General features: G+C 40.9%; 1 protein-coding gene across 6 annotated transcripts in view; it reads left to right on the top strand.

Moving 5' to 3' along the window:
* Nucleotides 1-12,885, top strand: part of LOC124306370 (uncharacterized) — an 18,087-nt gene continuing 5,202 nt past the window's right edge. Inside the window, exons 1-6 of one of the 6 annotated variants that reach the window (XM_046766994.1) lie at nt 7-204; nt 318-766; nt 1,535-3,378; nt 7,268-7,375; nt 8,884-9,048; nt 10,610-10,707. In XM_046766994.1, the coding sequence (XP_046622950.1) occupies nt 3,192-3,378; nt 7,268-7,375; nt 8,884-9,048; nt 10,610-10,707 (558 nt within the window). In that variant the 5' untranslated portion in view covers nt 7-204; nt 318-766; nt 1,535-3,191. Of the gene's footprint in view, nt 205-263; nt 3,379-7,267; nt 7,376-8,883; nt 9,049-10,609; nt 10,708-12,885 lie in introns of those variants that run through there. The other 5 variants (XM_046766997.1, XM_046766992.1, XM_046766995.1 and 2 more) reach the window with 5 other exon arrangements.

The following is a 12,885-nucleotide window of genomic DNA, read 5'->3' on the forward strand; positions in this document are numbered from 1 at the left end:
ACGGCATCAACTTGCAACATCGGTTCAGTGCTGCCCATCGCGCAGGCCTGCGCGCACGTTCTCGTCGTTCTCAATACGCATTTACAAACACGGTGTTTCGTTTACAAATTGATATCACGGTTGAGAACCCCTCAAAAATTCTCAGCAGCTAACGAGACCAGATAGTGACGAGGTGACGACGTGAAACGCTCGATTTATGGAAAGGTGAGGGGCGGTGATGGGGGCGGGAGGGTGGGGGGGCGGGAGGGAGGGAAAAAATAATATTCTGTCAACTATTACAACTGCAACGAGGGTCGTTACCCATCAATTTTCCATAGTTCATCCGTACTACCTGGAAGGAAGTATACCTTTAACGTTCCTATAATGAGGTTGGAGTAAAACATTGGAGTAAATAGAAGCAGCAAAAATGTTATTTTCGATAGCAGCCCAAGTACCGGCTGCACACGTATTCGTCGAATGACACGGTTATGACCGTTGGTAACCAGGTGGATACCTGCACCAACCTCCGATTGTTCCACATGCTTTTCCAATGCGTGGCTTCTTCTGCAACTTGGTCCTCGCACTTGTCATTATGCAGTTATCAAGAATCGCCTGATCCAGCGATACATCACGGATATGCTACTTCGGGAATGGCAAACCAAAGACAACCTGCTACCGCGCGATCATTCGTTATTGGCCTGCAAGTGGTAGCGTTTAGTACAAGCACGTTTCGGTGGGAGAGCGAACGATGCAACGTCTCTAATTGGACGTTCAAGCTGACAAACAAGTAAGATCATAGATTTCGTTACCTCTATAGGTACTGCAAAATAGTAAAGGTCAAAACAGTAACAAAAGTCAACTCGTCAGGACGGATATTTCGTATATCGTAGGTACCTTCCTATCGTATACGTTGCAGTTTGTCGCAAGAATCGTTCGAGTAGAGTTCGTCACGGCATCCGATGCCCCCGTACGCTGAAGACGGTCTCGCTACACGGCCACTGGCTGGTAAACGTCAATGCAGAATGTGTTAACAATAAGGAAAATCGGTAATTCCTTCGATTCGAGACGTAGTGGGAATAACCGAGTCATTTGGGTTAAAATCGCGGATCGAAGCATCAAGCAGTGGGTAGAGGTCAACGAGAACGTTTTTTTTCGAAAGAAAGGTTACCGAGTGAACAAGTGTCGGGTTACTGGAAAACGCGCTTCGATAGCGGTACAACGATTAAAACGTGCACACCTTGCCGAATCAAAATGGCGTGCAGGCATGACAGCTAGAGTGGGGTACGTGAGAACTATTATAGCGCATCTCCGACAGGCTGACTTCGCTCTGGCGAATAACCGACACATGAGAAAAAAAAGTCTTTCGTCGCTACGTCTTTAGACGGCACAACGAGTATCGATCGGATTTTGTTGTCCGGAAATTTTCCCAACGGTCAAAATCATTTTCGAAACACGCGTTCAGCACTGGCGATATAACCGTGTGCCGGTTGACTAACGTTTATTTTTAGCAAAGGCGAAAGATCGCGAAAACCGGTTTCAAGTCCACACTCTGCAGGTTATCCTTTGAGGACGGGGTGACTCGAGGGACGATATTATAAGAGGAAAAAGACGCGAGAAAGAAGTCGAGAGGGAGAGGAAGGGAACCCGATACAAAGGTACTAAGCTGCGAGAGTACGCGGAAGAAGAGGCGAAAGTAGCAACCGACTGACGGACACTCGGTTGTCGAGTGTGCAGCCGGGAGGAGTGGAATCGTTTGAGAATCATCGCCTAACGGCCGTTGCGGGCTGTCCACCGCGTGGAACTTACTATGCTGTACATATTGATTGCAGTTGGGGGAATACCGTATAGGTACACAAGTTAGGCGGTAGCCCGAGGCCAATCAGGTTACAGCCGTACGAACAAAGTCTCGAAAGTAGGCGCGTCCCAACGTCCGCCGCAATCCATGGTATTTATTTTCTGACAATCGGCCAGCTTTCGTTGCACAGGCATTGGGAAAGCTTCCAAAACGTAACGGAACCTATCTTACACTATCGTCGACGAGGATGAATGATGCAGCGTTGTTGTTTTCGACGGAACACGACTCAGTGTTTGATAATTCACTCGCCGCGTGTATGTCCGATCCGACGGGCGATCTGGCAGGTGTTGTTCGTATATTTTGATTAAAGAAAGCAGCGACGGAAGAAGGAAAATCGAGGAAACAACAAGCAAATGCGTATACGCTACAAATGGAAACTCTTTGTCACATATCTTTTACGGAAAAACATGTGATTCTTTTTTACGAAGCATAAGAAAACGGTCCTTTACGGAAAAATAAGAAGAGCTAATACGGAGAACAGTGAAGCCCGATATTTCAATGATCGACTTGTATTTGGCTTGAGGCAGTCCACGAGGGCGGTGGGCACGTCAAAGGGTTGAAAACCTCCAAAGCATTTCGAGACCCAAATCAAGATAGAACCGAGTTCTCGAGTTGACCAGGAAAACTGCTGTGGTATTGATAGAGGACAATAGTTGGCAGCGTGCCTTTGTGATTTGTGTCGCGGCGGTGGTCAAAACTTAACTCGACTGTGATCAGTGGAACTTGACTAATAAATATTAAAACACCGGTGAGTCTACATCTGTGGACTGCAACGGCTAAACTTCAAACTTATGCCGGTCGATATCTGTGGCGTTCAATTGTTACGGTACCTGCAGCCTGCAAAGCCTGTTACGGGTTGATAAATAACATTTCAAGAAGACGAGAAGAATAGTGTAAATTGAAAAGCATACATACTTAATATATCTGAAATCGTTGATGGATATTTAAAAATAAAAAGTACAATCATATTTGCCGTGATTTTGAAGATTCATTCTGTGGTATGCCTGAACAAATAATAACAACTGAACAGGGATAAAAGTTTTAAGTGTTTTTGCGTTGGGTTTTGAATATACCAAATGTTAATTCACTTCGGGTTCAAATTAAATGTCACAGGGCTTAAAAGAAACTTGAAAAACTAAATACCGACGTGGATCCGCGCACAGGCATATATTTAAAAGCAAATAGCTCGGCGAAAGGAGGAAAGATTTTGCTTCGGATGAGAGGAGTCGGAAAAGAGGCTTGAAAATCAACGGAAGAAAATCAAAATACAAAAACAGACAAAACGATTTGACAAATCTTGGTTTTCTAAGTCTTACTGAGGCCTGAATTGAAGATTCAGTATCGAACGGTATGAAGAATGGCAGAATCGAACAACCACCACCAAAGTCATCGAGGTATGATGACTGTGCAACCAACGTTGGATGAAAAACGTGCAGTAGCAGCACGTGGTGCTGCTGGGGTTCTGGCCGTCGGCGTTTTAGCTCTCGTTCTGCAATCTGCTGCGGCGGCAACGCCTACTTGGGGTTACTTCTCAAATCCTGATGGTAGGTAAAAATTGTCTCTAATTTGCTAATCTATAGACGTTCATGTTTTACTCCGTTTTCGTTCTAATATTTCTTTCCTCTTTCCACGTTGATATTTCTCTGGCCTCCGGTTTGCCCCGCGATGGATATGACTAGGACGTCATAAATAATAATCAACAGATCAGTCAATCAATCCGTCAATCAGTTAATCGATTCCCCCCTTCGAACGACTACGCTTCAAAAATCTTTACCAGCATCTGCTATAATCTCAGAAACTCTCTACCTCAAGCCATCGGAGAGTCAGCCACATATTATACTTTCAACAGACTTGCCCGAACAGGTTATAACCCGTCATCGTCTTCATCAACATTTCCTATCAGCTTGAGATATTCTTGTTACATAATACTCGAGGTGTGATTTTTCTTTGGTTCGAAGGGTAGTGCTTACAAATTTTGTTGATACCACGTGTTTTATTTGAACATTTTGTTATTTTCTCCCGAGGTTCTTACAGTGCGACGATACTAATTATATCCACACTTAATGAAGCTGAATCTGGCAACGTTAACATAACGAAACGTCTGGGAAAAAATTGTTATTACGCAATTTTAGAATAACTTTCAAGGAGTCAGTTTTTCAAAGTAAGATGAGTCTAATAAGGCGGTTTACTAAATTTCAGACATCTCTAAAGGTGCGAAGTAACGATTTTTCCTAAACATGCATCGTTACAGTAACGTTACTATATTCATCTTCATTAAATTCATTCTCTTCCGTAATTGCTTTTAGTGATTCTCGGGATCAGAACACAAATAAACGTTTATCTTTGTGATGCGATGTTCCGAAGCGTATAGTTGATATCGGTGTACTAATATGGCCCGGATGTTTGACGCGTGCGTTATGTTTAGAGGACCGTATATTTTACAGCACATTGAACGATACTCTATTTTCTATACAAAGTGTCATTGAGCTGCATGGCAGATCGATAAAGGTTCAAGACCAAGGCTGTGACATTATGCCGGAATTGTGCAACTATGGAATTCTGCGGCGTGAGTCAGATCTGAGTGATTTACGATTGCAACAGCTCGGATCACGGACGAGCGAAATGTGTATTCACAAAATCAGGCTGCTCTCGTGCCAATCATGCCGGTATGAAGATACTTGTTGTAGAATGATCAACGGAGATGGCATTTAAGTTAAACGTACGGCCAATGTAGAGGAGTAAATTTACCTATCTAGGTAAGGTTTCCCATTTTAGTGTGACCCACTTTAGACATCGCTCTCAGCTCTTTGAACTTAATTATCATCCATGCTGCCTGTATACGCCTCTCGCCGGTTCCTAACCTTGACGCTACGTGTCACACCACCAATAGCAACAGATACGCGGGGGCAAGGGTAAAGGAATGGACCCCTTTGGCAATACTGTTATCACATTAGATGTAGGGAGCGTATAATGTACGTGCGCATCTGTATAATCATTCGCGTACGTCGCGCAACAGTTCGTTTTGGTGTTAATGTGACCCTGCGTTAGTTGGGTCTGTATTTCTACCAAATGTCTGTGGTATAACGATACGTACGGACATTTTGCAACGTTGTGATCTAGCTTTAAATTCACCACTGCTACTCATAAGGTTTCGACTGCCACTGATTTCTTATATTGTTACAAGTAAGTAGGTATAATTTACCTACAACATCGTTATGCCGAGAATTCGGTGAAACAGACTGCTGATATAGCCGTTCGTGGTGACTGCGTCTTGCGCTAACCGCTGTGGGTTTGCCGACCTTCATCGCCGTTAAACTGACAAGGAGAGTATCAGACCTCTGGACCATCGATTCTGCTCAAATTCTTAGGATCGTTTCCTTTGCTTAAAATATGAAGCCTGTCATGTGTAATTTCATCTCATAAGCCTCCCTGCACTTTGGGTAAAATTTACAATATCAAAAATGTAACGGGTAATATGCTATGACAAATGAAACCTGTTGTGTATTTTTGCCTTAAATATCAATTCTCATTGTTCTCCGTTAAAGTTTCGATGACAGGATCTTGTAGATTCAAGTGTAAACGGATCTATTATTATTCCACAGTTATAGTTAAGTATAAACTGCGAACTATAGACAATCTGATATATTGTAAATTGTGCGAAGAATGGCCCGGTAGATATAACTATTTATTAGAAGCTCCATATTTTGGGCCTAAGAAACATCTTGGAAAGTTACACCAGAATCCATGATTCGGAGGTCTGATACTCCGCTTGTGAGTACTTTGCTTTACCATTTCGTTCATCGTCGTTGGTATACCTACATGCATCGCTATAGTCAGTGCGTGTTCGTTATAAATGAACTAACGGTGCATCAGTTACGAAACGGCTAGAATTTCGAAAGGTATATTAACGGTATACTTTCTAGCCATGAGATCTCCCGTAATTCACTTCGCGTCGTTATGATTTGAGGGCGTTTCCCTGCGGCCCTATTCTCAAATTTTATCACTTGTCACGGTAAAACGTCGGTATGAGTAATAGAGCTCAATGATTTTGGGTTGGTTAATATTTTTATGCTCTATATTCCTCGTCACCCGATTTCGATCGTCAAAAAGTGAAAAGAATAAAAAAAAGAAACTCGTGATAAACCGGCTTAATCAAATCATCGTATTCTATGGACGGATAAAAAATTGTCCACGGGATCAAGTGAATGCCGCGATTTGAAACAGTAAAACATTCATCGGTTGAAAAGTTCCAAGTGGCAACTGTGGATAATTTTTAGAGATCACCAAAAAGAAGTTCGTTCATATTTGCAAAGCTATTATGATACCCTCAAACTAATGATCATCTAGTTGTTTGTCATTGAAATAGATAAAAATGAACGTCAAGGTTATGTTGTTTCAGTTGGAAGAATGCCGTAACATGTGGAGATACTATCTAACCCAAAGATATCAAGCTGTATTATTTATATCACCGTTTCGGTCGAACACAATTGGAAAAAATTCAAATTTCGAACCCCAACCGCGGGTCTATCTTGCCACAAGCGACTGACTGTGTTGCAAGATTTTTACCATCTCGGTTATTGCGTAACAAAGCCATCAGCCAACGGTTCTCAACTGTATCAATAAAAATTGCCAGCGATGAGATCACCTTTCCAACCACACCCGCACGCAACACGTTCTCTTCTCATGCATTATACAACCTCTACAACCTACATCGTAGCCGATAGGATTCACATGTTTTAACGACATGAATTCCGATGTAACAAAAACACAAATTATACCCTAAACAAAAAAAAAACTGCGAACAACATAAAGAAAGACAAATAACCGTCGCAAAGCTCGAGTAACTAACAAATTTCGAGGTCGCGACATGATACAGCTGGGTGCGACAGAGAAATGTGAAAGAATGTGCGGGACATTGTGTTTCAATTATCGTAGAGTTAGTTACTGGATTATATATGTATACTTCGTATGATTACGTTACATCGCCGTCACGTTTATAGCTACCTTGCACCCTGATATTGAACTAGGAATTTATTAGCCACTTTCGAATTCGTACAATACCTTGTGTTCACAAATATGTACAAAACTCTAAGCCAGTGTTCATATGCACGGGTTGAATTTTACCGTTTCCAGTCGTATATGAGCCTTTCACTTTCGGTCATTGAACCCACCATCAAAGCTGGTGCCAAAGTATTGAAAAGATTCTGCCCGTCTATACATATCACACGTGGGCTTACAATAAATTTTGTTCAAGCGCGTTTGTAGGCCAATTAGGTGGGCATGTGAAATATAAAAAACGGATATCCTGAAGTCAAGTTGATAAAAAGAGCTTGTGCGCGGGAATAACGACGAGGGGGAGCCGATTAATGAATTTCAATTTCAGCGTTGAATCCAATAGGCAATTTTTGTTTTTGCAATTTTCTTTTGTTCTAGCTGGTTCCGCAGCAGAAAACGGATACTTTGGGCCTTGGCGACAATGCAAACAGCTGCTCTACGGCAGAGAAAGATGCGGTTCAGCGGTATCCAGGTTTCAACCGGTCGGTGAGTTGATCACGATCTCATGAATCGGGATATAATATAAGGATGTTCCAGCGTTGGCGTTTGACTAAAGATTAAAAAATTATGGATAATAATTATGCGGTTGGTGCGGTAAGACGCCATTAATACAGACGTACAATATTCCACGTGATCGGATTACCTATATCACATCTTTAATGGAACAAGTCTACTGCTCCAGTGAAGGATATTATTACAGACTCTGAACTAGAAACGAAAAAATGAACGGGGGTCGAAGTTAGCTCCTTGTTGATTGCGTGCCATAAACATTCCGCCAGTTGCCCGTTAACACGGTAAAATTTGGGGTTATGCATTTAAGCATAAAAAAAATCAGATCACCGAAATCCAGGGATGTGAATCGTACAAACAATAGTCCATTGTGCTGAGGATGAGCTGCAATGAGATTTTATCCCGTCAAATTTCGGATCTACGTCGACGATTCTTTTCCCTTGGTCGCGTCAAGTGTTTGGCGGGTTTCGTCTGACCACTCGGATCCTTTTCTACTCATCATCATTGCAGTAATGGCCAACCGTAAAGACTACCTACTTTTGAATTATAGGGGCTCCGCCGAGATCAATTTATCGCGTCGCTGTTGTCCGAACTTTCGTATGTATAGGGTAACGTGGGGCACGACGGACCACCTAAGCTTCTAGTTATTTTTTAGTATCTTTTGAGTATCGGGTACAAGTTTTTTTCTTGGCCTAAAAGAATGTTGCATACTTTAATTCAACACATATTTAACAAACTTTCACTGCGCCGAAATATCGCACAGCTCTATGCTTGGGGCGCGCTGATGAAACACGTGCTCGTGGTATGAAATCTGTCGTTGTGTGTACACAAGGCATTCCACGTCAATTGTATCGATTTTGGCCCATTACCATTTTTGATTTTGTTAAAGAATTTTATGCGATCGTCCCAAATTTAAAACTTAAAAAAATTTTTCGAGTATGTAAATTTTATTATGATTTTTGAAAACCATCATTTCTTATGACATATTTGATTTTAAAATCTGAAAAAATTCTATAAAATAGATGTCCGAATTCTGAAGCCTAGGTCCAGAGTGGATCTGTGATCACTTCTACTCTTTTTTGAGTTTTTTAAAGCACAGAAGCAACCGTCGGCTGACTTTGGGTCTGAGTTTGAAGATTTTGATATCTTACTCAAGATTTTTGAGAATTTTTTCAGATTTTTAAATTACGGAATAAGACATGTTGTTTTGAAAAAACTATAAGTAATACAGATGTATTTCGAAAAAATCTGAAAAAATTCAGGGTACTATTTTGGAGTTGGGAAAATCGCATAAATCTTTTTGAATAAATTCAAAAATGGTAAGGGTCCAACTTTGGTACAGTTGGCGTGGAATGCCCCATACATACGTAAAGTACATTTATGGGATGTCAAGTGGGGTTATATTAAATATAATGTACTTTCATACGGTTTCGCCAATCGACCATTACAACCTACCTGAATCGCAATATTTTCTTCATTTTCAGTGGCTGTATGGGTGGCTGGTCTTTCAGCAACCGGAGCATCCGTTCTATTGGCGATATTTGTCGTCTTGAGTGTTATTCAATTAGCGATGGCTTCTTCGGCGAAGAGGATCCTCATGTCCTACAGTACGGCATTGATTGCCAAAGTGGCGCTCGCTACTCTCGCAAGTAAGTATTTAAAAAATTTTAATTATCACGGAAAATGTTATTCCGAAACAATAGAATGGTATGGGTTTGGAGTTGACAAAAAATGAGAGAGATTCCTGAGATCTAGCTCACAATACTATACATCATGCAACCGTAAATAATCGCCGCAAAGTTGAAATTATCGCATTGGTTTACCTTTTGGGAAACTAGGTGCAGGGCGCGCGTACGCACACTGAGAAAAAAATTTTTACGCATTGTTGACAATTTGTTAAGTTAAAAATTTATAGTCCAGTCAACCAATTTTATGATATGCTTTACTATAATTTTCGTTTGGTACACTATAAATAAATGTCTCTTCAAACGAACTCTGTTAGTCAACATGTAACGGTTAAAGATAGTATAATAATTGTGCAACTAATTATATAAAAAGTCAGAATGTCGACTATTCAAGATGTTTAGTTAGATTATTCGGTATCGTCGGAGGCACACCATTTTAATGCGGGCCTGTAACAAGGTGTATAGTTGGAACAATTTCTTCATGTTTGTTATTTACAAATATGTGCATTTTAATTATCTCACATGGTCAATGATACGATAATCCTTTTAAATAATTGTTTTCTTCGTCTGTGTGTCATTTCATACGAGGGTTCAATTGTATAATCAAGATGTGTAATATGTGTACAGTATGAGAAACCATAAATGTAGTTCCAGTGACTATATCTTCATTGTTGCATTTACCATAAATCTAGCTCAGCTACTGATATATCTTCATCCGTGATTTATTATGGTGTTCAAACAAGTGTCCAGGGTTAAAATCCTTCCGAGTGCGGTGACTTTTCATAGGTTAAGAATGCGTATTTCATTATTGGCGTTGATAATAGGTTACTAGGAACTTAGTGCGTATGTGGTATGTTGCATATCAAGTAAAATTACGCGTAATTATTAGAAAAACTTATTTTTCCTAGCACATGGTAACAACAACTACAATGTTCGACTTGTGATGCAAGTATAGCTTTGGCTACCATGTCTCCACGATTTTTGTAACTATATTTTATAGTAAATGTTTGTATTATACTTTCGGAATATCGTGACTCAGTACGTGTTCTTGGCATCCGAATATGCAACATCCAAATTACATCGGTTACATGATATTCTTCGAATTATACGTAACGAACCATATAACACAAGTTATAGGTACATAATAAACCGTACGTCTACGTTCGTGACAAAAGTCGATAAGTAAGCCAATCGACGTGGGATACATTGTACCTATTTAGGTGTTTAACACATACACGCATGTTCGAACGTATCCAGGATTATAGTTGTATGGTTATATTTAAGTATTCACGGATATGCGTCTAAGAGCATCTTGAGAGCACCTTTATATGACGAATACAAATAACACCCGAGGTTTAGATTGAAAAGTATGCATATATGTATGCGTGGGTTTTTGTACGTTTTTCGCTTCAAAAAAACCGAATATACGATGCGCATATTTTATGAAGTAAAGACGATATTGTACAAGTACGCCGTTTGATAACCACGCTAAGCAATGACCCAACAATGTTTTTTCTTGTTCCAGCTCTGCTTGCCATCGTAGCGTCTGGTTTATTCGCTCTGCAGACCGACGATAGAGCCAACAGTTTTCTCATCACACGGGGAGAAGCTTTTTACATGCAGGTAATACGCTTTCTATTTATATTTAATCCGAGTCTGTGTACCTAAACATACGGATGCCACATAATTGCCCGATAGGGTATTTCGTAGGTATAATGCCGCACGGCACACGTGATAGGTGGTACGTAGTAGCAAGTTTGGGGTTGTTGGGTTACATTCGGTCCTGTATGCCAAAAAAAATTTCGGCGACTTATGAAAATCAATTACGATTAGTCCCATCTCGGTAAAGGGTATAACGAGGAAACAATCTCAATCGGCAAACATGCCTCTGTAATTGTATAGTTCTACAGAGTCCATTCTAGTGTTGTGCGATTAATCGATTAATCCGCATCTCCGATTATTCGTTTTTTCCTATTCACCGATTAATCGACGATTTTGACGAACCGAGGTTAATCGTATTTCCAATCAACCGATTAATCTTGGGCTTCGATTATTCGATCGATCGAAGTTGCCTCGTAGTAATTCAGCAGGTCAATCGATATACGAATCGAAACCGTCGATTAATCGATTGATCGGAAAAACGATTCATCGAATGCCCAATTAATCGAAGCACCAGTCCATTCTGCTCGTCCGTATCTTGTGTTCAGGCAGGTACGAGCGAGCCTCTATATTTGTAATAAAGACTACCCTGTCAGTTTACGGAGTAAAGTCAGCCAAAAATCGACGAATGCAAATGATCCGCTGCAATCGGGATGTTGATAAGAATCGATCACCCACAGCTGTTAGTTTCTTCGGTTCGCTCACACCGCGGTTCACGGGCACGTGGCTTCATACAACACTGCACGTGTGGGTGACGAAGAACACGGGGGCGCGTCTCTGCCAACTCGACGAATCGTGCGAACCATTTCAAGATGGAGACCGCGCAGGTGTTACAGGTCACGTGCCACACGTATCAAAGTATTACGGGTGCGCGTCTATGTGTTGACGAATAATAAAAATATGATGTGCCCGGAATAACGACTGCTACGATTGTTATTGCTATTGTTGTTATTATTATATATATATATATATATATATATAAGAGCGATCGGGCTTGACATTAAAAACAATCGGTAAGGTCGTCAAACGTGCAGTTGCCATGCTGCTAGGAATGGAACAAGTCTGTCAAGTTGGTACGGTGATTAAATTTATTTGTTTTTCATTCGATGTAAGAATAGAGGCGGGTTACTGATAATCGGAATGATTCCCGTCGCCGCGGGCGTGTCATGTGTCAGGCGTGTGTTTTTCGTTGTGGTTTGCCCGCTGGATATGTTGGATTTCCAGTATAACCTTCGACGTGTAATCCGATATTCAAAATTCTTTATAATTTGCCAGGAAAGTTAGAGGAGTGAATTGTTTATTCGGCTGGCTCGTTTCTTTCGTATGTTCGTTCTTTTTCTCTCTCTCTCTCCCCGACAACTCGAATTTCCAAGCTTGAGACTCCGTGGAGAGACAATGAAAAAAGTGCCAGTCTCGTCCCGGCACGAGTTAGCATTGTGCCGCTTGTGCAAGTTTGACCGATCTCATGGGTGGTGTGTTTAAAAACTATTATGAGTGAAAGAAAAAAGCGACGATTATTGAGAGAAGCAAAGGATGAGATCAAGCTGGAACGCAGCCGAACGAAACAACGCGGAAAGGTATGATGATTTTTTGACAACCGGTATTGTGAAGATTATCTTGCGTATCAACTGTACTGAAAAATCTTTAAATGTGTGTGAAAATCAAACTGAGCAAATGGGGAACACGGAGACAACAAGAATAAGAATATTTGACGTTCTCCATGCGAATGAAACGTCAGGTAATTCGTGAAATAGTTATACCCTGTAAGGTTTATACGGTAGTGAATAAATGGGCGTGGTATAATTAAAACTCCACGACACGAAAGTCTTATTTGTTTTCGGCCAGTTCGTAAGATCGCGTTCGTGCGGACAGTTGGGAATAGAGAGTGTATTTAAGTGACTCTCTTTCTGCCGGGAAATTCGATGGGGGTGTGAAGAAAAGACTCTCCGACGTTCGGGCGCGCAGTACCTTCAATTTACAAAATACTCTGTAAATTTGAATAAGTGAAAATTCACCGATTACCAGTTATATTAAGTATAACCATGACTGGAACAAAACCAATGCATTGTACACACTGACGATTCACTGACTTTTCACGGATATTTCACTGATTTCCAGAAATACACTTATAACTGATTAATA

The sequence above is a fragment of the Neodiprion virginianus genome, chromosome 5 (assembly GCF_021901495.1).
Source record: "Neodiprion virginianus isolate iyNeoVirg1 chromosome 5, iyNeoVirg1.1, whole genome shotgun sequence".
Taxonomy (NCBI): Eukaryota; Metazoa; Arthropoda; class Insecta; order Hymenoptera; family Diprionidae; genus Neodiprion; species Neodiprion virginianus.